Below are 27,176 nucleotides of genomic sequence, written 5' to 3' on the forward strand. Positions count from 1 at the left end.
TCTTTTTTTACTTTGTTAATAATATTTCTACTACTGCATAAATCAGAATTGATTAGTTTATCTCTTACAAATCGTGATTTTGCGTGATATTTCGTCTTTCGGCTTCTTCGTAAAATTTTACATATCAGTATTCTATCATTTTTATATTTTTTTTATATACTTTAGTACAACTTTCATTTTCTTTGAGTTATGCAAGTTGATATATCTATATACATTTTTATAAGTGCTTAACTACACGATTATTGAAAAATGCCATAATTAACAATATAATTAAGATCTGTTACCTAACAGACCTTAATCAAATATTTCCATGAAAGAAGACATTTTCAGAGCTTTAAAAAGCTTGAGATAAGAAAAAAAATTACAGTAAAAAGCCAGTTTCACGGACTGTTACATATTGACATGTTTGAATTTAACAATTTTATTTGCAAAAGTAATTGTTGTTATTAAAAATTATTATTCAAGGGCTACAAAAAATATTCAGAGTCCGTAATGTGAAGCACCAAGAAGTAGCCGTTTTTCTCCTGAAATGTACAAAAATAGACTGCTAACAAACAAACCGTTATCACAAACTATCAAACGTCCGAACTTTTTAGCCCCTCTAGCAGAGGCGCGGTTATTCTAGTCTCGTCCAAGTGTATGTAGACCGGCGAACCCCGGTCTTCTTCGGGAATGGAGCATCGTCTGTCGAAGCTGATCGAGCTTACGTCTAAGCTATGCGAGCTTCGGTCTGACTTCGGTTTGTCTCGGCTGACGCTCGGCTGCTCGAAGCTGCGTGATGTTTTCGGGATCGCCCCAGTGTTGGAGAAGAGGGGTAATGACGGTGGTTCGATCTGCAAATTAATTTAATAAATGTGTTTATTAGAATTTTTTCAAGGAAAAGTTTTTAATAAAAATGAAATTTAGTCTAAGATATATGAAGAATTAAACATTTTTGAAAAAAAAAATAAATCTTTTTAATATACTCTACCGATTTGCAAGTTATTCGGAATGGTACATCGAATGAAGGTATGTACTATTAATTTTAACACCCAAATTTAATTGGAAAATGAGGACGTAATTTTATTGACTGAATTTAATATTTTATTTATTTTTTTTGTTTTAATGGCTTTGGCATAGCCAATTGACCAGACTATTTTGTAATTTGTATTCACAGAACAACAATCAGAGTTCGAGTTAGTACTAAATGTAAGTTAAAAGTAAATTAAAGAATTGACTTGTTTTGACTGTTCTTTTTTTGTTGTTTGTTTGTCTTTTTTTTATTTTTATTTTTATTTTATATTGCTTATCCTTATATTACTTTTTTATATTGTATGTAATATGTATATATATTTTTTATTTTGTTTTGGTCATCTTTTATAATAATTTTGTTTTACATATTTTTTTTTATTAAAAGGTTTATTATATGATTGGCGTGTTCGCAAATTGCTTACAAGTTTAATCTTCATTCTATGGTTGGTACATTATATTTTTTAAAGTTTATATTTACAATTTTTTATTAACTGATAAATACAATTAAAGATTTCTACGTTTCCAAAGAAAATTAATTCATTTATGTGAAATGGGAAACAGACATTTAGTTTTCGTAAGTTTTCATAAAAACATGTAATATTTCCTTGTTGGTTTACACATTCTAATAGGATATGTGTTAAATCTCCATATTTACCACAAGTACAGTTTGGAGTGTCTGCTAGATTCATTTTGTACATTCTTGAAGGTGTTAGAGCATGATTTGACCTTAGCCTATTTAAAAAAATACAAATATTGAGCAAGTTCTGCTCAGTTGATAGACATACATACTCAGTTGGTAGAGGAACATATCTATTAATAACTTTTGCTTAACAAATTCTATTTTTCCGAATAAATGGAAACAGGCACAGGTTATTCCGTATTATCTAAAATTTTGAAAAAAATTATTCCATATTCACTTACAAACGCATTTACACAATAAAAACATAATTCCTACAATGCAGTTCACTGTTAGGTGCAGACATAGCTGTCTTTCTGGTTTATTAAATATAAAAGATGTTATTTTTATTGTCTTTGTGAAAATCAAATATAAATTCTAATTTTTCTAGACTACATAAAAGTTTTTGATACAATTGACCAAAATTTTTTATTCTTTATTTTAAAATATATTGGTTTAAAAGAGAGATCTTAATACTTTTGTGCCTCAAGTATCTATCTTCTTCTTCTTAGAGTGCCATATCCCTACGGAACGTCGGCGACTACCATGCTTATAATATTATTATACTGATCTCGGTCTTGCGCTACGTGTAGCAATTGGTCCGCTGTCAAACCTGTCCACTGCCGCAAATTCCTCAACCAAGAGAGTTTCTTCCGTCCTATCCATTTCTTTCCTTCGATTTTACCGTTGAGAATTAGCCGAAGGAACTCATATCTTGGTCCTCTGATTATATGTCCAAGATATTCTAGTTTACGCCTCTTAATAATATTTAATAGAGTTCGTTGAGGTCCCATTCTTCGAAGAACTTCCTTACATACCACACAAGACCACACGTAACATCTTGTAAACTTTTCACGGATTTCCAAATTTAATGAGTTATTGGATAATAGAGGCTTGAATTTTTGAAATGAGTTTCTTGCCTGTTCAATTCTACATCGAATTTCGAAGGATGGATCTAGATTTTGGGTAATCCAACATCCAAGGTATTTGAATCTCTGAACTCTCTGCAGCGGTTGTTGGTTTAATATCAGTTGGGTTGCGCCGATATCCACTTTACTGGTCACCATGTATTTAGTTTTATCGATATTTATCGACAGTCCCCAATTTGTGCATTCCATGTCAACTCTATTGATTAGCTCCTGCAGATCGTCGATGTTTTCAGCTAGAATCACAGTATCGTCGGCGTACCGTATCTATAATCTAAGTATCTATATTAGGTCTAAATTATAGGTCTCTATATCCACATACAATTTTCTGTCACAGCATTTTTACGCATAAAATACTGATATTATTTTATCTAGATATCATTGTCTAGATATCATTTTATCGAGATGATTCAGACAAAGGTGTTATAATTTTAACAGCAGACAACCAGGAAACGCCACCGTCGTAATGAAGACAACCGACTACAAAACGAAAATACAACATCTTCTAGATCCTGCGATATACGAGTATAAAGACTTAAAAAAGATCCCACAGCAGTTATCCTACGAAAAATCAATAGACTTATGAAATCTTCGTCCATACCAGAGAATACAAAGCCAAGAATATGCAACAGCGAAGCAGTCCCACCACACTTGTATGGCTTACCGAAAATACACAAAGACGATGTACCTCTACGCCCTATTGTGAGCTCCATAGGGTCTCCATCTTAGAGCCTTGCTAAATATCTGGCCAATATTTTACAACCAAACATAGGGAAAAACAATGCCTTTGTAAAAGACTTCGCCCATTTCATCGAGAAGATCAAAGGAATAACTTTACAGGAACCTGACATTCTTGTTAGCTTTGATGTTGTTTTCCTATTTATAAGAGTTTCCCTAGAATTATCCCGTATTTGCCTCACTACCATCTAATTTTCATGGGAAGACCAGATTTATGAACAAGTGGATGGAGTAGCAATAGGAAGTCCACTAAGCCCGGTCGTAGCCAACCTTTTCATGGAGCATCTAGAGAAGAGGGTAATGGAGTCATCATACAAGCCAAGGGTATGGTTTAGATACGTCGATGACACTTTTGTGATTTGGGGCCACGGATTAGGAAAATAAGATTTCTTGTTTTATATAAAAAAACTACATCCAAATATACAATTTACGATGGAAACAGAGTAAGATAAACAGTTGGTAAACGGTTGATATACAATGTTGCAGTGAATTAGCTGTTGATTCATACATTGTGTGTCAGTGAAGAGCAATAAAAAAATAGTGGCTTTTGTCAAAAATTGCTGATCGCTTTGGTATTTTTCGTCCACACGTAGTGTCAACTTGGAAAAAACAACTCTTGAACTAACCGCAGTTTTTCAGTTAGTAACCATTCACCAAACAAGCCAGTCGTGTTTTATTGAGGTGTGGAAGCTGCTCCACCCGTCATTAACATATAGTCGCTCCATCTGGTAGGGCTGGAGGCTGCTCAGTCAACGAAGAGAGTCGTTCCATCCAGTAGTGATGGAAGCAGCTCCGGCATCATCAACACTTTTATGGCTCCTTATGGTGATAGTGCTATCATTATGTTACTAAAGTACAATACACCATACCTTGTTGCTGTTATATATCAAGCACATTTAGGTTTTATTCCTTTCTTTGTCCTGTTATTCTTAGGTCTCTTTGTATTTAGTGATTTTCTGCCTTTTTTCTTATTATAATCTATAACTCGTCAACATATGGCAAGGTCTGGACTGATATGTATGATATAATTCCTGTTTTGTCAAAATTAGTGTCTTTAATGACCCTTAAAAGGCCACGTTGAGGAGTTATTATACCAATTTATTGATATATTTTATTTCCCTTTGTTTTTAAAAAAAAATTGCTTTGTCATTTTAAATTCGAAATACACGTATTTTTTTTATTAAGCATATATTGTTTTATTTCTGCCTTATTCATGGCATTTGGTCTTATGTTGCTGTCATATTTAAATAGCCGTCGCTTTAAAATCGGCAAACAGGTATCTTAAATAAATAATAAACTCTTACAATTTTTCTAGAACTTGGAATAAAGCCAATTTACCGTTAATTATTAAACTGTCTAAACTGAAACCTCCTTGATATTCTCTCCCATAATATATGCGAAGATGAGCACGAAAAGAAAGAAGAGGAAGAGAATGAAACAAGAATATAGTCAAATTATTTAAACATTTGATCATTTGTTTTAGTCAATTACTTAATATTTATTAATAAATAATTTATTTTTCTTTTACCATATATTTACACTAAACAAACTTCATTTAATTTCTTACTCACCGGTAATGTGGGAAGTTCCATAGACTCCATCGGGGTTTCGAAACTAATCGCCGGATGATAACTACACGACGGTTTTTCCAGTGGTTTTCTGTCGAAGCTGTGCTCGAAGCTGATGAAGTTCCTGTGGCGGACCTGAGGACGCTCGGCGAAGCAGGAGACACGTCGGGAACGCGGCTGGTGGATATAGGGACGTTCGACTGTGATAGAGGGACGATGGTGACGGGTGTAGTATGGGCGGTCGATGGTTATGAGGGAAGGACGTCGTTCCTTGTTTAAAATGGGAATTATGGAACCTGAAAGAGAAAATACTCCGTTCAAAAAAACAATTTAAAAAAAAATATTTACTTTTACTAATAGAGAAATAAATTTAAGATAAGGTTTTTCTCAAAGATCAATCAACATGTTGCATCGTCTAGCATATATTTACGCGCAGATATTTAATTGGTTGACATTTAACTACATCCAGTCCCTAACCATGCTAAAAGTCAGATAAGGATCCAACTTTTTTATGCATATTAAACGTATCTTGTTGTTGTTTCAACAACTATTTTTCTTCACAGTGTGATTTTACCCAATTTTTTTTTAAATGTCTTATTTCGATTCTTATTTGTCTCTAAATATTGTCTATTGTCTATTTATCTAAATATTTTTGTTTTCTTCTATCTTCTATAAGTTGCAGTATATTGTCATTCATCAACTTTTCCTCTTCTCTTTCTTTTTTAATAGGTGTTCTTCTTTCATCTTGCTAAAGGTTTTACAAATATTCTGGAGTGATTCTTCTGCTTTATATGTGGGTTCCATGTTACTGCATGTTTCCTATACCAAGTGCACGTGTTTCGTTTCTATTTGTCTTGTAAATATGGTATGCCTCTTGTGTTTTGGTTGACATGTATTTCAGGTAAGCTTTTTTCTTTTATTTACTTCTACTTCTGTACAAAACCATGGAGTTCTTTGCCTTGGAAACGATTTCTTTATTTATTTTATTTCAGCACCACATTTGTACCACATTTCAGGTATATATTTTAATAATCAACTTTAAAATTCTTAGAGACACTTTACCAGTTCTGTTATAGGGCATTCGCTGTGTTACGATCTGGAAGGCAATGCGGTCTAAAGATCACCTCCACTATTGTATCTTGGCTTCTGTATTTCATTATTAGCAACTGTTTTGACTTTAATTGTATTTGTCTTATTAGCTTCACTAGATATGTGATTAGGGACCTTTAAGGCAGTGATTTCTCGGTGCCTCCTGCCTTCTGATGACGTTGAATGTTTTTCTGGTTTTTCCATCTTCGAGACCAACTTCTCAATCTCAGGACAACAGAGTATGCCAACCAGCTCATCCGTCCGAAAACGTTGGCCAGTAAATAGCGGATTGCTTATCATGGCAATGAGAAATGAGGAGGAATGAATTTAGATGGTTTGTGCATGGTCAACGTCGAGATGCTAAGCACTTAATACGAAAAATCGCTGACCTGGTAGTTGTTGAAAGGAGTAAGAGAGAAAGATCAAAGAAAATATAGGGGGAGATGCTTAGGAAGAACATGTCAGCAAAGAGGATTGATATTGGTATGACCCAAGATAGCAAATTATCGAGAAATGTAATTATTGAACCTGAATTCCCGCGTAGAGATAAAGTCAAAGGGAATAATAATCATTGTATATTTATGCATATATAGAGGGCGACACTCTCTCACCTAAATTAATTATAACGGTCCTCGAATACGCCTTTAAAATGCTGAAGTGGGAAAATAGAGGACTAAAAATAGATGGAGAAATGCTCAATCATCTGCGTTTTTCCGACGACATAGTACTTATTACCGAAGATCTGGGTGAAGCACAACAAATGGCACAAGAACTAGAAAATGTATCTTCAACAATAGGTCTAAAAATGAACATCAGTAAGACCAAATTTATGACAAATTTAATTCCCAGCGAACACCTAATCATCCAAAATCAAGTGGTAGAATTGACAGAAAAGTACATATATCTTGGTCATGAAATCAGAATAGGCAAGGACAAGCAGACCTGCGAATTTCAACGACGAATAACACTTGCTTGGGCGGCGTATGGTTCACTAAGAGACATGAAGACATGAGTTGATAAAGGTGCTATGTCCATTTTTTCAAAAAATGACTTATTTGTATATTTGGTTACCTAAAGTCGTAATACAACCCCTGAATAACTCAAGATTCTTAAATTGTTAATAATAAGGATTATTTTAATTGATAAAGGTACTATGTCCTATGACTAGGTACCCTTTTTATTAGATAAAGGCGCTATGTCCATATTTAAGGACATGGCACCTTTATCCACTAGATAGTGGGAAAGTTTTATTTACATGGTAGGTGCCATGTGACATTTTAAGGTTATGTTGTTTATCACATCTTTCAACATGGGTTCGAGAAGTAAAAGAATGTTAGAATTAGTAAAAAACAAGAAAATATGTGTTTCAAATAAAGGTAAGTCCGAATAGAGAATTTTTTTGTAGATAGAAACTGTATTTTGTACTTCTCTAGAGGTCAATACCAATGCGGTGATTTTGGAGCAGCCAAGCACTAGTGGACTTCAAAAGAAGGTCAACTCTAAAGCAGGTAAGCATATTAAAAAATTTTTTACTACCTTTATTAATTAATCATCTCTTTTTAATAACAATTTACCACCTCTGCAATTCAATTTTTTATTTAAAAAAATATAGATATAATATACATTACTTGAGTTATTATTACATACATACATACCTACCTATGTACATAAATTAAATTTTTAGACTATATGGATAATTGTACTGATGAAAGTGTTACATCAGGCAGCGAATATTCCCCTTCCAGTAAAGAAGATTCAGAAGAGGATTCTGATAAGTCAAATATTTCTTATTCGACGAGTCTCATAAACAAATATCCGGATGTTGATAGAGTCAAACGTAAAATGTTTTCTGATAACCAAGAAATTAAAAAGGTAAAGCTAAAAAAAGTTAAGATTGAGAAATAAAAATAGAAATTAGAAATAAGTATAAATTTAATAAATAACTAAGATATTTTTAAGGTTCCGACAAACAGCAGGGAAACCGCGGATAGGATTGACGAAGTGCAGGAGGAAATACCTCGGGAAATACGTATAGAAGACCATAACCAGCAATTCCATGTTACTGCCGATGAAATAAGTAGAAGAGAAATTGTTAAACCAGTTTTAAAAATAACTAAAAAAAGAGTCCGGAAACCTGATAATTGGAAACGAAATAAAGCTGCAAGGTTAAGACAACAAGGTAAAGAATATATTTTTCAAAAGACTGGTAAAGTGATGGAAGAAAAAACAATTAAAAGAGATTTACTGTGTAAAGAAAAATGTAGACTAAACTGTACTGGGAAGTTTAGTATTGCAAGCAGAGAAGAAATTCTAAGAAAATTTTATAAGCTAGATACAAATTCCAAAAATATTTTAATTTTTAAAAGTATTAAGATGCAGGAAGTTAATCGTCACCGCCCTCGTAAAAATATAAAAACGAAAGCTTACAGCTTTAAATATTTGATTACGTGTGATAAAGAAAATACACTAGTGTGTAAAGATGCTTTCTGCTCTTTATACCGAATTGGACGAAAAAAAGTCTTTAAAGCTCAAAATGACTTAAAATCTGGCCAGGTAATGCCCTCACCACATAAGCAAGGGCGTCACAAAAATCCAAAAAAAATATCCGATGAAGTAATAAACTGCATTGAAAATCATATCAAGCAGTTTCCTTCAGAAGAATCACATTATTCTAGGACTAAAAACCCACATAAAAAATACCTTTCCCCTTTACTAAATATTAACCGACTTCATCAACTGTATATAGAGGATTGTCAAACAAAAAAGCTCGAAACTAAATATTTCGTAAAGGCCTCTTTTTACAGACATATATTTGAAACAAGGTTTAACTTATCTTTTGGTGTACCAAAAAGTGATACTTGCAGTTTATGCGATGCTGGAGAGAACTCTTTAGAGCACTCGAATAATTTTCAACTTGCTTTTGCGCAGCAGAAAGTTGACCGCGAAGCAGTAAAAATTTCCAAAGAAAAATGTTACATAACAATGGATCTTCAACAAACGATGCCTTTGCCAAAGCTATTAACGTCAAAATCTTTTTACTTAAGACAAATGTGGCTATACAACTTTGGAGTCCACTGTTTAACCAGTTCTGGTCATAAGTCCTATTTTTTTACATGGACTGAGGATATTGCCAATAGGGGAAGTAATGAAATAGCAAGTTGTTTGCTACGATTTTGTCTGCTTCTTAAAGAAGAAAATCCCCAAATTGATCATTTATTAATTTGGTCAGATCAATGTGGGGGACAAAACAAAAACTTCTCCATTATTAACCTTTTTCAATACCTAATATTAAATAAAATATTTAAGATCATTGACCATAAATTTCCCGAAGTTGGTCACAGTTACCTTGACTCTGACAGAGACTTTGGAAGAATAGAAAAGGTTCTTAGAAAACATCAGAATATTTATATACCAGACCAATATCGGGAAATTATTAGATCTGCGAGTACCAAACAAAGTGTATGCCTTAACATGGAACATTTTTTTTTATTGCTTTGAAACTCTACCTGCAAAACTTCATTTAAACAAAAGACTCACTAATAGTCTGGACCAAAAAATAAATTTTCGAGATAAAGTGAAGTGGCTAAGAGTAAGTTGTTTCGGAAAATACTTTTACAAAACTAGTTTAGATCCGTTTACTCCATTTATGGAAGTTGACTTACAAAAAAAAAGAGAACTGATAGTACAAAGTAATCAAGTTGTTTTACAAAAGTTACCTAAATGCGGTGGTTTGACTTCTGAAAAAATTTCAAATCTACAAGATCAACTTACGTTTATTCCAGCAGAGTATAAATGGTATTATGATATTGTTTTAGAAGAATGTTTGAAAAACTCTAAGAAAAGACGTAATTCATGTTAAATTTAAATGTTTCTGTGTCTTTGTTTATAAATTTTTAATGTAGCTTACTTTGCTTTTGTTAATCTGCAAATAAAATTTAATTTCCAGATTATTTAATAGTTTTTTTTTATTATTTTTTTAAAATTTAAATACAACATAGGTGACATAACACTTTTCTCTACTCAAGTTTATACCAACATCTGCATAAAATGTTGGTTGATTAAGGTGCTATGTCCATTAAAATTAAAATTAATAAAAAAGTTTAAATTCTAGAAAAACAAAAAATATTACATAAAAAAGTACAAAACGAATATAATCTAATAAGATATTGGTAATTTTTATAAAATTTATTAAAAAAAATATATAAGTGAAAACGCGTTTCCTTCAATTACTCAATATCTGAAAAAGTGGACATGGCACCTTTATCATCTCATGTCTTCATATTTAAGAGCAACATCCCGATAGCTATGAAACGGAAGACATTTGACCAATGCGTTCCTCCTATTATGACATACAGAGCAGAAACTCTCACGCTCACAAAAACAACAGCACTAAAAATTCGAGTGGCACAAAGGCGCATGGAAAGATCAATTCTCGGCGTGACAAAATAAGGAATCAAGACTTAAGGAAAAGAACAGGTATCAGTGATGTCGTCGAACGTATAGCCAAGCTGAAATGTAATTGGGCAGGTCACATAGCGAGACTGAAAGACACAAGATGGACCAGAAAACTAATTGACTGGAGCCCACGAAATGGCAACAAGAAGCACAAAACCGTGAAGAGTGGCGAAAAATGGGAGAGAACTATGTCCAGCAGTGGACAGAAAAAGTTGCATGATGATGATGATATATGTATACTATAAAAACAGATTTTGTTGTATTTTCTCCTTCAAAATTTCTGTTTTGTTTGTTGTGATTCTTGACAACAACTTTATTTTATGGATTTCTAGTGCCTTAATATTAGTACTGACAAATCTTTAAGTTGTCACACTATTTAGTGGAAAAAGATTTATAACATTGTAGGGATCGTAAAAGTTTAAACTTCTTGGACCTTTTATAAGTTTGTCTGACATTTGACTGATGTGTGTGTATACTTGCTACAATTAAAAAATATATAATCTACATTTTTTGTTTCTTTGCAAATATCTCAAAGATTGTTGTCAATTATGTTCATTGGCGTCTTTTACGTTGGCTAGTGCGTCGTTATTTTTTGCGCATACGCCCATAATTGTTAGTTTATATCCGTGAAGACACATATTTACTTTAATTAATCTTTCATTTATGGCTTCCCAGGTTGTTATGAACTTTCTTAGTCTTCTGTGGATCATTAAATAAATTCCCTATTGAGCTCTACATTCTTTTGGTACTCCACTATAGAAATGGTTATATTTTTCTAGATTTTCAGAGCCGATTCTCTACTTTTTAGTTTCGGTAATGACTGCTATGTCTATTTTTAGTTCTGTTAATTCATGCAAGATTTCATTGAGTTTTTTTGATATACCTTGAACGTTCCATGTACCAAAAAATGGTGTCGTTTTTCGAAGCTTATGTCATCTTTGTTGTGCCGTCCTATTCCGAGGCGTGTGATTGGATTTTTTAACATTTTTATGTTTTATTACAAGCATTGGGGAGTTAGCCCAATGCCTTAACCCCCAACCTGGAAGACCAGGGGTTTGGGTTCAGAGTCCCCCTCTCCTAGACGGATTGCGGGATCTACCGCTAACGAGTTCCGTCTGTCGGGATCCTGTCATCCAGGACAAGGGACCCTAAGCAGGTACTAGTTTCCCGGGACAGGAAACTCCTGGAATCTGCGGAGGACAGGGATTGATTCACTTTCCCTGGTAGGACCGTCCAAAGGAGTTCCTACTCGCTACCTACCGCTAATTCAAATATAGATCATTATTTGGTTTAAAAATATTTTAGCATTATTAGGTAAACCATATAGCATAGGCTACCAAATGTTATCATATCCAGAAAAGGTATTTTTTTTATTATATAATGCAAAGTCAATTTCCTTTAAAACTATAGGCTCTAAAATTACGATGAATTTTCTTGTTTTGTTGTCACTTACTCATTAACTGGTTTATATTGTTATGCACCATTTGCTAGTTGTTAAGAGAGCTATTACATTAAAGAAATATTCTTGATAGAGTTACAAGGTTTCCTAATAGTTGTAGGATGTTGCATCTGCTTTTGCTTGGTTCCAAAGCTCTGCAGCTGGAGTATTTTTGTTTAAGTTAGTCCATCACTTACGCCAGTTATGTTTAGCTTTTTCTTTGAGACAGTTCTTAACTTTGGCTACAACTTCTTTGCACATTAAGTAATTTTTTAAAGTGCTATTTGTTTTCTAAATGTCCAGTTTATGTTTTTTTATAGCTGCCTCATATTCGTTCACCAAGGTGGTAAAACTTGTGTGAATTTATTTCGAGGAGCCTTATTTATAGGTATTGCTAATATTGCAGCAACTTTCATTCATTTTATTAAAAAAATTGGGTATTTGGATTCAGTTGTATTTTTTCAGCAGGATTTTCAGTAAGCATGTAAGCGCTATTTATCAGTTTGCCTTGCGCAAATTTAATTTAGTTTAGGATTAAAAGTTAAAATATTTGGATGTATATTTTTGCCTATTTCTATAATAACTGAAAAATGATCTAATCCCATCATATTATCTTTAACAGGTTGACTGCCTCAAAAAATGTTTAAAAAAGTCCAATATTTTATCAGTAGAGGTGTGATAGTTTGATTGTTAGTAAGACAAGTAATTTGATGGTGCTCGTGTTATTTTTAGAGCTGGATAATAGTAAAAACAATTATTATTTCTTGAAATTATATGGGAAGTCGCGGTAAAATGATGGTTGGTATAGTTTTGGAAAGAAATAAACGTTCAGGTAACGTTCATACCATAAATAATTGCATAGGATTACGTTTGAAGTACGTACCTACACAATAAGCAAGATAATATTCTGAAAAATACACTTTTATTTATTAATAGAATAAAACCTAAGGCTGTAATGGAATACAATAAGGCAAAGTCCTTAATTGACCAGTCAGACCAGATGGCAAGTTATAATTCACCTCTACGAAAGTCACTGAAATGGTACGGGAAACTCGCTGTGGAAGCTCGTAAAATCTCACATTATTTTGAACCAACTAGCCGATAAAAAGATGAAAATAACTAAATTTAGAGATAATGTACTAAAGTCGCTCTTAACTTATGAAGACAACATTGAGTCACGAAAGGGAACAACAACAAATACGAACTACAAGGAGATGGATGGAAACTCATACTTTGGTGAAAAAAGAAGGACCATATGATAAAATGAAGAAACACTGTAAAGATTTAAATGGGAATAAGCCACAATTAAAGGTTAAAATACGTTTATTGACGTTTCAATTTCCACTTCGGAAATCGTTCTCTGATTGTAAAGATTTTTATAAAGAGAAGATTTGGGGAAACTAACAAAAAATCAGGTCAAAAAAGTAGTAACTTACTGTGACACTTGTGATGGTCAACCACACCTTTGTTTAGATTGTTTCAACAAACACTCCAAATAACCGATAATTTTTAATTTCTTTCATGTTCTTGTTTAACTTTTGTATGTCTTTTAGATTGTAATGGATATTTTTTACAGTTTTATATTTTTTACTCGAAATAAAGATATATCAAATTTTCGATATCATTTCAGTCTCCCTTATTCAGCCAAAATGAAAACTGATATGTATATTCGACGACTGTTGTAGCATTTGAAATTTATTGGAATCCCCTCGTATATGTGTTAATTGAAATCCCCTTATATATGCATTATAATAACGAAGAATTTTTTTAATGTTTCTTAGTTCGTATCCTTCAATTTAAAACCAAAATAATCTTTCGTTCCTTTTAGGTCGCCGCCGTCGATAATAAATTCTTTTATTGTTTATTTATGTCACAGGCACAAATTCTTCGATATTTCCTTGTTCAAACCGCCCGATATTGCGTTTTCAAATTAATCTACGTCTTAATTTTTGTTGTGTTTTGTTTATTTTAGCGTTTTGCTTATTAGATATATATATTATATATAATTATATATAATTATATATAATTATATTATAAGATAATTTCGTCATTTTCGTTGGAGCCGCGGTGAAGAGCGGTGATTTCCAGCGTTATGTCCTAATTCATCCATCGAATTTGTGGTTTTCTGTTTTTGGTCCCTTTTTATGGAAATATGTAGCAGTGAAAAGTAGTTTTGTGGCAGTTAATGCTTCAATTAATGTTTTGAGTGAGGATTGGAAGAATCGTCGTTTACATCCTCGTTTTGTTTCTCCCTGTTTGTCATCCAAGGCTTTTTGGCAGTTTGGAGATGGATTTGTTCGTGTGTTCGTTACGCAGAGAGTGGAGCCCAGGTCTACCACCAGTTAGTTGCAGTTATGGTTCCAGAACATCCAAAGTGTGATTTGGTGAATTAAGGTAACTTTTGTTTCAAAATTTAAAGTAAAGACATACATTTTTTTTAAATAATAATTTGCTTTCATACAGGACAAAAAATTGTAATATTTAAAGTAGTAAATTTTATGGTTTGACTTTAGCTGTCATTTTATTTGATTAGTTTTGTTTTAAATTTAATGTTAACATATGACAGCTTGCTTTATTGTTTTCGATATTTATTTGTTTTGTTTTGGTTTAAAGAAAGGTTAATCTCTGTGCGATAACACTTGTAAGTTTATGTAGTATCTCCAACTCCTGGAGTTTGTAAACGGATGACATGTAAGTTTTTCTGTATTTTTTTTAATTGTGACTATTAATATAGTGTTTTTATATTGTCTATTTTGTAACTGTTTGTGGTGACACAAAAATAAATGTTAAATTTTGTTTCTAACATTTTGTTTATTTTTTTTTTCTTTGAGTTTCCATTTGGAAAAGATATGTTTTTTTTATGTTTAATATCTATATCTCCAGTTACAACTAGCTGGTTGTAATAGGTATAATTAGGCACCTCAAGTGGCGCCCTATATTAAATTTCTTGAGGTGTTTCCGGTTTATTTTCATTCGGTTTGTCCCAAGAGATTTATGACCCTTTATTTCATTTTTCTGTAGTTGATCCAATCCAAACCCCCTTGTCTTCTACTTATCCACGACCCCAGCTCTCCAACTAACCCCTGAGTGCCCGTTCGCACGAGTAGCGTTTATTTTGCTTACCCTATCTTCGCCCCAAGAATTTTTATTCCCCATCTTCTACCCCTAATAGTAATACCCCTATGGTAGGCATAATATTATCGTTACACTGTATGCCACGGTGGTCGAATACTGCAATAACTCCGCTTCTGTACATGACCTCTGGTAAAACAGGAACTATATCACAGACCGTATCAAATCAATCGTATACGACCACCGTGGCATTGAACTGTCGGTCGTATACGACGGCCTGGCAGTCAACCAAGTGTATACCACTCACAACCAGTAGCAAGATCTGATCACGAAAATGTTAATGTTTTTCCTTGTAGGTCTGGTCGGTTTTCCAGTATCCAAAACACTGAGTCTCTAGAGATTTATTTTATATACTACCAGAGTTCCTTTAAGATTTATTTTATAATAAATTCCGCATCTCATGGTTTTGCATTGAAGTCGTCTCTTATGATACCTATACTAACAAGTGCGTTTAATACATTTCCCCAGTCTGAGCTGTACATTGTTCTTATAAACAAAATATATTTAATCAACAGAAAACGTTTTACTTATTAGCGTGAGTACTTATTTATAGAAGATTTTCTTTTCTTTTGCGTAGTTTATTCTTACTTTGAATAAGTTTTTTTGATGGTATGAAAACTTTTAAGAACAGTTATTTACAGTATATTAGCAAACTCTATTACGAGTAGAGGTAGCTTTTAACAAATCTTAACCAACTGATCTCAAACTTAGTCTTTCAAACTACTTAGACAAAGACTGCCAACGGGCTGATATCCGCAGCTTCCGAGAAACTCTCTAAAGGCCTTTCATTAAATATTGAAACCTAAGAAGTTACTATGAACGGCCACCGATTTAACAACATTTATCAAACATCTCAATGCTGCTTATGTTTTATGTCGTATGTGATGATAAGGTAAAAATTCACACTTTCGTCTATAGATATACTAATAGGTCTAAAATTATCATTATAAAATATTTTATATTAATTTAAATTTAATTTAAAAATTAAAATTTAAATTTAAAATTTTTTAACTATTTATTTATATATTTCTCTTCCATTCTACAGTGTGTAAAAGCCAAATGGAATAAATTTATTATTTAGGTTACTGTACATATTTATAAAAAATCCCGAAACTGTCAAATTTAAATTATAACTAGATATTCTTTAACGTGAAAATGCAACAACTACCTTCAACCCCCTTAGAATGACAGGTACAACCCCCAATTTTTAAAATGGAAAGTATAGGCTTGTGATATATCGTTTGAAAGGTCTTTTCATTCTCCATTCAAAAATGTTTTCGTTTTCAAGTTTATTAATATTAATTAAGATAAAATAAATGAAAATCATGTGGTTACCGAAATTCGCTACAATACAATCAAAAACTAAAATGTAATGCAAAACGTAATAAAATGTAGAACACGAAAAAGAACTATGAATGTTATGAAGTAGATGTTCAAAATGTTCACTGCGAACGTCTTGGCAACATCCTAATCTCAAATAAAACTGTCTTCTAACATTATTTAACATAACAGGCGTGATCGACCTAATCGCAAGCATTATTCGTTCTTTTAAGTCATTTAAATCAGAAGGTTTAGTTTTGTACACATAGCTCTTCACATATCCCCATAAAAAGAAATCTAATAATGTAAGATCAGGTGATCGCGCTGGCCATTCAATCGATCCTCGCCTCCCTATCCACCGATTGGAAAATATTGTATCGAGGTACTGCCGGACATTAAGTTGGTAATGTGGTGGTGCTCCATCCTGCTGAAACCATATCGTATTCGCTGGAACTTGAGGGTTTCCTGGATCAGGATATAAATTTGCCAACGTTGGAATGACATCATTTGTGCCAAATAATTGTTGCCATTCAAGTTGCCCTCAATGAAAAAGGGACCAATGATATTGTTTCCTACAATCCCTGCCCAAACATTAACCTTTTGAGGGTATTGAGTGTGTTCTTTTCTCATCCAGTGAGGATTTTCCGTGGCCTAGTAGCGGCAATTTTGCCGATTAGCATGACCTTTAAGTAAAAAATTACACTCATCGGAAAACATAACATCTTCTAATTGGATAATATTGTTATCCAGCATGTCCATCATTTGCTCACAAAAAAATGTTCTATCAAAATCGTCTTCCATGAGCTCCTGAGTAGATCATCTTATAAGGATGCAATTTATTTTCTTTTAATATGTTTACTATCGATGTATGGCTAGCATTGAATGTAGTGGATGCCTGTCTACTCGATGTATGTGGATTTTCCTGAAACTCAAGCAACACATCTAATTTGAGTTCATCACTCAGTGCATTAGCAGCTGCTTTTTTTATCTGCCTTACATGATCAAACTCGCGAAACTGCTTCTCTATTTTACTTATTGTTCCTTGGGATATAGGCGGTAAATTAGGAAATTTCCCATGAAATAGGCGAGTTACTTCCTATTGTGTTCGGGTGTTATCTCCGTAACCAATCATTTGTAAAAATGTTATTTCATGTATTTCCGTTAATCTTACCATTTTTCAGAATTGAATTGAACGAACTTTTTACTTAAATTAAAATACTGACAACTTAAATAAAACAATTTACTAATACGTGTTAAAATAAAGTTGCCACGGAAATTCTTTAAAGTTTTTTAATGGTTACCATCTAAAAACCACATTGCTATGGTTTTTGTCCACTTTCTCATTATCAAGACCTAAACGGGAAATAAGTTTTGAGCATATTTTAGCGAATTTCGGAAACCACATGATTTTAATTTATTACAACATTTTTGAATGGAGAATAAAAAGACCTTTCATACGATATATCACAAGCCTATTTTAAAAATTGGGGGTTGTACCTGTCATTCTAAGGGGGTTGAAGGTAGGGGTTGCATTTTCACGTTAAAGAATGTCAAGTTATAATTTAAATTTGACGTGTTTCGGGATTTTTTATAAATATGTACAGTAACCTAAATAATGAATTTATTTCATTTGGCTTTTACACACTGTATATTAGTAATTAGTAAACAATATTATTTTCTGTATTAATTGTTTTGGCAAAGTTATTAAATATATTTATCGCTATAAAAAATATAGACAGTTTTTGCAATTTATGATAATTTTCAACAAACACCAACACAAAAGTACAGAATTAATTAGACCCGAAAGCAATTTCAGCTTTGAGCTTTTACCAAAAAATTAAGCTCAAAGAACTTATGCTTCGTCTAATCCACAGAAACACAAAACAAACAGTTTGGCCGGACGTCGAAGTCGGCGTTGGCTGCGGCGTCACTCGTTATCAATTTTCACTTTGATGTTGACTAAAGTAATAAGCTTTATGAATAGGAAAGGTGTGAGGGTATAGGGAAAGGGTTTAAGGTAGAGTTACATTGTGCTTTATAAATATTTAAGCATATTTTCAAGTAAAATCAGAAATGTGTGTGTTTTATTCACAACATTACCTGTTCTCGTGCATATTTTAAGTAAATCTGGTAAAGGCATTGGGTTTATTTTAAAATAGGGTAGTGTTAACATCAAATATTTATAAAGTTAGCTTCTCGTAATCCAACACAGAATTTTGACTAATCTTATTGGCCTTGTAGCGATTCGTAGATCGCGCTATCACACATAGCGCAACCTATATAATAATATTCGTAATAGAAAGCACGGATTTGTCTAAATACCTGGATGAACAGTTCTAGATCAGCAAAGATAACCGAATCAATGATCCGGATCTCGGATTAGTAGCCAAATTTTGTTCTAATTGTGTTCTATCTTATGTGCTGTAAAATAGTCAATACTTTACAATATTTAGAACTTTATATTTTTCAAAAGTTTCATTACAATTCCATCAATGACAATTTTGGATATTAGCAAGTCTTTATAGCTTTAACGGAAAAATCTTGGACACATAACACAGACCACGATAAAAAATCTTTTTTGATAAAATTACCTCTATATTATGTATTTTAGTTTGCGAAAATCAAATTCAAAATGCTAGATCACCCACCATTTTTTCACAACTTTCACGAGCAGAAAAATCTAATGTTACTTGGTTGGTAGCTCTAATAATAAATTGTACAACACTTTTTGTTCTTCTTTCTCTTCATTAATCCTATAGAGCATACGTTGGGCCTATCAGGCCAATGACGTTTTATTTTTCGCGATAAAATGCACCAATTTATATCTACAATTTTTATAGTCAGTGGGCCTTCCTAACTATGTAGCAGTATATGGAGATTTCTGTATGAGTTAAAATTGTTAGTCACTTGGAGTTTCAATGGAAGTGCTCTGGGCCTAGCATGCCTAACATATTCATTTGAAGGACACAGATGAAAACCCCGTTAGTCAATTATTTTGGCTGATGACGCTATCCAGTGGCTTCAAACAAATAGTTTTTAAAAATTCATTAGCTTTAAAACACCGTTGATCTACTAAAATCCACGTTAGAAAATATGCGGCACTGGGGAAAAACCCCGTCAGTCAATGCGCGTGTTTGGAAGAACCCCGTGAGCCAAATTATATTGTAGTAATCCATTACCGGGATTTGTGTTGTACACTTGTCAGTCTGTTAGTTGCTGTACAGCAATAAAGCTGTTTCTTTGTATTGTCTTCTTCTTTCAGTGCCTATTCGTTCCGAATATTGGCAATCATTCTGGCTATAATTATTTTATTTACTGATGCTTTAAATAGATTCGTTGTTGTTGTGGAGAACCATTTCCTCAGGTTCTTCAACCATGATATTCTCCTTCTCCCAATTCCTCGCTTTCCGAATACTTTACCCTGTAGGATTACCTTCAGTAATCTGTATTTAGTGCTGTTTCTCATTATATGTCCGAGATATTCCAACTTTCTCCTTTTAATGGTATACATCACCTCTCTTTCTTTGCCCACTCTTCGTAATACGGTCTCGTTGGTTATCTTGTCTGTCCATGATATCCTTTGTATTGTGGAGAGCGTTTTTCTTGTCAGTTTTTTGTGCACCTGTGTTTAAGAATAATGGAAAGTGACTACTCAGACAATTGCAGTGAACCTGATGACTCGTTAAGAAAACCAATGAGTTAGGGATGTTATGAGAAATTTGCGAGCAGCTTCTCAAGAGCTTGGGTCGGATTAAATGCTTTTAGAATATACTAGAAGAGGGACGAAAACGAATCATCCGAGAGTATAATCTGCTGGGAGATAGAGAAAAGCAGAACTCTTATTTGAGTGGCCTCATTACAGTGTTGATATAGTTCAAAGACGACCTCGAAATTCAGATCCTAGATATAACGCAGCTTCATTTTCATATAGAGTTCGTTTGTTAAAAGACAATGTTGTATGTGATGTTCAGATCTGCTTAAAAGCGTTCATGACGCTTCATGGTATTAGTGAGAATAAGGTTGGGTACATAAGGGGTGCTCTGTTTAATGCTGTTAAATTTCCCACTGACTGTCGTGGAAAACATTCAACAAGACCCCACAAACTTTCACAAGAAACTCTTTGAATTTACTATTTGAAACTATTTGAAATCTCTTAAATGCAAATTACATAGCTCCTGGTCCATGGAAGTAATATATTTTATTGATCTCATAAGAATCGTAAAAAATGGCAAGAACGCAACGTTTATTTATTTAACAGCTTTATAGAAAAAAAGATCTCGAATTTTTAGTTATCGAGTGCACAACTAACAATTAAAATCACCGGTAGCTTTAGGCTTTGTTTCTGAGAGAGTAGTTTATTCTATAGAACTCTGCTAGTACAGTAGACTCTTGTAAGTTTGGACTTGGTTAGTTTGGTCTCAGCCTAGTCCGGCCGGCTATCTGAGCATTAGTCACACACTTGGCGAGCGCCAGCCAGACGCGAGTAGGTAAAGCGCTCATTTTTACGGTAGGTCTACAGATTCTTGTTTCACTTTTTACTATTTATATAGACAGTATACTTGTTGTGTGTGTGGACAATACCTGTTTCGTTCGTGCATTAAACTGTGTAAAGTATTTTCACAGTATTTGCAGAGTAATGAATCCGTGCGAAGTATTTGCAGAGATTTAAACGGGGGCAAAAGTACAATCAACGACTGCTGACGCAATAGAAAAACTATCAAAGGCTTTTGTACACAGATTGAAACTGAAAAAGTTCTACAAAGTGTTGCAGACTGGGAAAATAAAAACACGAATTGGTGGAAGATGCTTTGTGGTTGTAGTTCGTTCAAGAACAAAGTCAAAGAGCTCCGTTAAGTGGACCAATCCTAGAAGAGAAGGCTATGGTCTTCCCCCCGTCTAGTGGGGGATGGCTCTCCCGATGTAAAAAGAGACACAAGGTCCATTTTATTGGAGTTTGTGGTGAAAAGCTGTCAGCAGACCCAACAGCGGTCAAAAATTATTTTTAAAAATCATTTGTGACCAAAACTGAGTCCAGATCAAATCTACAACATCAACGAAACTGGGTTAAATTTTAGACTTCTGCCCAGAAAAACCTTTGCCTTCCCCCAAGACACATCTGCGGCAGCAATTAAAGTCAGAAAAGAGAGAATAACGGTCGTCTTGTGTTCAAATGCCTCGAGGATCCACAAGATACCCCTATTTGTCATTGGCACAGCAGCAAAACCGAGAGTGTTTATAAACATAAACGTGTAAGCTCTACCGGTCGTAGCATGGATGGACACATATTTTTTCAGGGAATGGTTTGTGTGCGAATTTGGTTCGAAAGTAAAAAACTATTTGACAAAATTAAATCTGTCACTCAAAGCACTTCTACTGCTTGACAGCGCGCTTACTCACCAGGAAGGTCTTTAGTGTAACGATGAAAAAGAAATTGATCTGCTGTTCCTGCCACCCAATGTAACCAGTCTACAACAGCCAATAGACCAAGGGGTCATTGAGTGCTTCAAGAGAAAGTATCGCCGAAAACTGCTTTCTAAAGTTCTTTTCAAACAGGAGGCTGATGACAACTAAGACGTGTTAGAAGTGCTGTAGTCAGTTAATATGAAGGATGTTGTGTACATGTCGGCCAAGACATACGACGAAATACCACCGTCGACATTTGGATGTCTTGGAAAAAACTTGACCAAGCAAATACATCAGCAGGTGAGCCAAGCAACATTCTTGTTAACGAACCTGATACAGCGCAGCTCTATTGCACGACCTTCAGCAACTACCGAACTGTGGTTCCATTGTTGAAAAAGATGTTTTGGAGTGTATCAATATTGAAAAGGAGCTACACAAAGAGGTTTTGAACGACGACGAAATCGGCGAGTGTGTCATTTGCCAAGACAATGAGAAGGATAACGACACAGCTGCTGCTGGGAATGAATAGGAAGATAAAGAAAATATAATAAGCAACGCTGAAGGCAAAGCAGCTTTTTCAACTGGCAGCTACCTACGTCGAACAGCAGAAAGAAGCAACTGCCATCGATGTAATGATTATTAAAAAGTGGCGTGATTTTGCACATCAAAAATCATTAGAAAAGCAAATTCAGAAAAAATTACTGACTTTTTTTAAGTGTTTAAGAAGCCAAACCACCAATGTGCAATAATATTTTTTAATTTTATTAGGCCTAGAGTTCTGTAAGTATTGTTTTATAGTATTTTTGTAAAGATCTTTTCATATATGTGTTAAATATATGTCAGAGTATTCCTCTGCATTGTTTTCTTCTTAATCTACACAACTTTTGTTTTTGCTAGATCCGTACCAACAATAAATGGGCATTTTTTAGTTCGGCCACTTATACGTTCAGCCTAGGGTCCAGTTCCGAGGTGGCCGAACTTACGGGAGTCTACTGTAAATATTTTTAATCAAAAGAATCTTAGCTATATTTCTTTTTTTAAAACATCTTTGTCTACGGCTTAAAGATTCTTGGTAAATCGATATTTGCCGTTTTTTTGTTTAAGGGGAAAGTTCGAGGATAGTAGTAACAAATTGTCTGCATCTTTTTCCCAAAATTGACATTTTTATAAAAATTTTGCGTGCTTGTCTTTTTATAGATCAAATCTGACAACTGTATTAAATTTATTACTAATATATAGTTTTATTTCTGATACGGTTGTTTTTGCGAACATATTTTTAATTACTTTTTAAAATTTCTACTACTAATCTAACTATTCTAAGTAAGTGCTAAGAATAAAAAATATGTGCTGTAGATATGTACCTTTTCTATTACCTTTGAGGCTTGCTGTGGGACTGTGCTCGTTGACGAACAAGTGCTGGATATCAATCGCAGATTTGACTCGGCGCGGTGGGGGATTTAGCATCGCCACTGCAGAACTCCCGACGAAAACGGAGTTTTGGCGGGGACGTCTGATAATGGGCGAAGGGAGAACTGACAAGGGGTCGGTCAAGGCGTTTACGTTGTACTTTGAGAATGACATGCGAGCCTGAAATAAAGGGAGTCGTTGAAAATATTTTAATATCCAACTGGGAAGTTTCTATATGGTATAGAGTTGGTAATGATATTATTAAACTAGCTTAGCAAAATAGAATGTTTAAACTAAAGTGTACATTTATATATTATACAAGTTCTAGTTGCTATCAAGCAATGAACTCATTCTAGTTGTTATCGAGCATCCATAGAGACACCTTCTCTTGTCAGGATGTAAATCTGTTTATAACTAAAACATCTTTAATTCAACCCTCTCAACGAAAACTGTCGTAACTCAAAATCGCTCATTCCGAGATAATTGCGTTTAAAAATAGTTGTGAAAAGTGACGTTCTGTAATTTTTTAATTATCACTACTACGTTTTTCATTGTTTCACTTAATTAATTACACATAATTAATGCACAATTATTTGTGCAATCAGAATTATTGCAAACGACTATACATTTTATAAAGATATTCGATTTTGGATTTTAAATGAGTTACTACAGTCACAAAATAAATAACAATCAGAATGCCCACTCTCAGATGCCGCCTTTGAAGTTTGTCAGCACGCGGACGCCATGTTTTAGACGGAAACATAGACTCGAATTGAGAAATTTGTGACAAGCTACGACAGAACTGTAATTAAAATTTTTAGAGATTAATAATTTAGTACATTTGAAATAATTTAATCTATTCTTCAACTAAAAGTACGAATAAAATAGTGCATATTATGTCTGCTGTTGCCGTAAATAAATTAAACCGTGTTAATTTGTCTATGCACACCAAATAAGCTATGTCACTGAACAGCACTGGTTACGACTAAAACATGGCTGATTCCGTCTGCGCCAACGAGATGCGCGTACTAATTTTTTGAAGCAGAGTGGGCATTCTGTTTGTTTATTATTCTGTGCTACAGTCTTCGTCGACCAAAAATTTAATATATATAAAAACGTACTACAATAATAAAACAAATAAAATTAACAAATATTTTATTTTTAGCAATGTGTTTATAATGACATTATGACACTAATTATAATAATAATTAACGACTAATTGCTCAGTTCAATACACCGCTATTGTTCAGATTCGCAACGAGTTTCTTGATCTGTAGAGCACTCTGGTCGAATGTCTTCATTAGCAGGCCACAGGGTGCTATAAAACCCATGGTACATTGCTGGTATCAAATTGGCTTTACATAAACAATAGACCATTTAATTTTTTACTGTCAATTGGTAAAAGACCTTGGTATAAACGTGGTAGTTTATATTCTTGAGGTTTACGTAATTTTGATGTTGCGATTTCGAGTTCCTTGTAATTTTCTACAAAACTGTAGGTAAAATAACCTTTTTTCCATAGCTAATGGTAAAGTGTTGCTATAACAACTGTTTTGAGTAGATAAAGTATCACTTTAACCGCAAGGGTAAATAAAGTGACACTTTAACAGCAAGAGTAGATAAAATATTTTAACTTTTTTTTATTCAATAAAATTTACAAATTCAAACACATTAAGGATCAAAAACAACTGAAATTTTACAATTAACATTATTAGAAATATCTATTTTTGGAGCATCACAACTTGTACTCGTTTACTTAAACACTTGATTCGAGGTACTGGATTGATTTTCTGGTCCGCCAAGTATACACTTGGATACAGCAATCTTATTGCTTATTATTAAGGTTTTCCTTTTCTTGTGTCAATTCTTTTCCGTCCATTTCGTATTTATTCACTTTGTACAAAAATCGCAACAATATTCTCCGCAAAAACCAAAACGTAACATTTGTTGACAGAGTAATTCATATCTTGAACTTGAAGTCTTGCTATGGAAAAAATGTTGTATTGCACACGACGATAAAATCGCATTATCTTCTCGAGCATCAAACTGTCAAATGTCAAAAAAACGCTCTCGAAGATAAAGTACAATTTTATCTTCTTGTACAATAAATAACTATTATAAGGATTCTTTGGTTCGAAGTGAATTTCCTTAATTTTGCTTATCTTTACCACCTCCGCAGTGTTAGTTCTCTTTCATTTCTGTTTCTGAACCATTAGTAGTTTAAAACTAAAAGTCTTCTTGAGACATTTCTTTTACTCTATACTGTGGGAAAGTAACTTTTGCCATCTTTATGAGGCTAATCCACTGGTCAGGAGTACAAATATTCGAATGTCGTTTCTTTACAACTTCTATCACTGCGTGCATGCTATCATTTTCATTCTGGGTATGACCCATCTCAAGGAAACGGTGTATTATTTTCAGATCCAAAGTCATCGATGCATGAGCAAACCGCGAAAAAATAAAACAATTGCGGTTTTACCCTTCACAATTGTCGGAGTATAACACCACTTTTCGAATGCCATTTTGTTTTGCACATTTTAAAAAATGCCATAAACAGCTTGCAATTTCATTCGGCCACCTTTTTGATATTTGTTCATGCTATACGATCATTGCTATTACGATCATTGCTATATATGATCATTGCCCAAGTCGTAAATAATAAAATTATAATTTGCAAGCTTAATCTTATAATAAAAGTTACGTACCTCTGATTTAGGCGTTACTAATACCTTCTGCAAATCGAAGCATATTGTTAAAAACGATTTATCACTTTTTGACAATTTCTTATTGACATCTTTCAGATTTCTCACAAATTCTTTGTTTAAAATATAGCTAGTGTATTTTTTTTATTAATTGAGTTCTTTTTACCGGATATGTATTGTTATAAGCACCGCATACTGAACACTGATCTTTCTTAGGCTTGAAAAATGCAATGTTGAATTTTGAGTTTAGAGTATCCCTGTATTATATAATTCTAGCTACGGCATCCCATTTTTTAAGTTATGTTATGCATTACAGATATGTTTAAGCCCTCTTCTAAGTACCTACATGCGTTTTGAGTTCTTCTTTGTATAATGAGAAGGTACAAGTGGAAATAATTTTATGTATCCTACAATGTTATCTCTTGCGCTATCCAGGATCATGTGCGGTCTAGTATTATGTTTTCCTCTCTTATCTGCTTCTATGGTACCAGCTTCACTAATTTTGTTCAATGCAGTGCTAACAAAAGTTTCATAAATCGCAAGCGTATTCAAGAACATTGTCTTGCAAATTCGTTTCTCGACATTACCAATAATAAATTTATATATGCGCGAAAAGTTTCTCCTAGAATTGTTTACAGCAATTTACTTTTTACCTTGTTGTGTCACGCACCTTGCAAGAAAATATCACTGCCTGGTATGATCTCCAAGTTTCCAAAATTCCACATTTAAATCTTCCACTATCTTTACAAGGAACCTTCACCTTCTTTGCAGGTATAAACCTATCTTTACGGTTCTTATGTTTCAGACCGCTAATAAGTTCCCTTTTGACTTTTTTGTCAATCCATTCGTTCTCATTTCTAACTCGTTTTCTTCCTATCTTAACCTTTTCTGTCACTTTCCGCTTTCTTTCTGATAATAGTCTGTCCAATGACATATTACTCCATCTATATAAACATGTTGTTGCCTGTTTAGAAGATAACTTTCTAGGATATTATATGCAAGCCCTCTAATACCATATTTTTTAAGTTTAGTTAGCAATATTTTATGTAAAATAGTGTCAAATACCTTTGATAAATCTACAAATATACAAAGAGCTGGTCTTGCATTATCAAGAGCTTTATAGACGTAAGCTGTTAGAGCACAGATTGCATCTTCAGTTGATTTTCTTTCTTGAAATTCCTAGTGACATTCAGATAGTATATTGAACTTATTTAAAAAATTTGAAAATCTTAATTATTTTTTCTAAAATATTGCCTACGTTTGACATTAGGTGGATGGGCCTATAATTCTGACAATATATTTCTTCGTGAG

General features: G+C 33.5%; 1 protein-coding gene across 1 annotated transcript in view; it reads right to left on the minus strand.

Annotated features, from left to right (window-relative positions):
• Positions 1–228: 228 nt before the first annotated feature.
• The window catches only part of LOC140434137 (uncharacterized), a 248,384-nt gene continuing 221,436 nt past the window's right edge, over positions 229–27,176 (minus strand). Inside the window, exons 5-7 of the mRNA XM_072522190.1 lie at positions 23,130–23,343; positions 4,923–5,215; positions 229–833 (exon numbers count right to left, since the gene is read on the minus strand). Of these exons, the coding sequence (XP_072378291.1) occupies positions 576–833; positions 4,923–5,215; positions 23,130–23,343 (765 nt within the window). The 3' untranslated portion in view covers positions 229–575. The remainder of the gene's footprint in view (positions 834–4,922; positions 5,216–23,129; positions 23,344–27,176) is intronic.

The sequence above is a fragment of the Diabrotica undecimpunctata genome, chromosome 2 (assembly GCF_040954645.1).
Source record: "Diabrotica undecimpunctata isolate CICGRU chromosome 2, icDiaUnde3, whole genome shotgun sequence".
Taxonomy (NCBI): domain Eukaryota; kingdom Metazoa; phylum Arthropoda; class Insecta; order Coleoptera; family Chrysomelidae; genus Diabrotica; species Diabrotica undecimpunctata.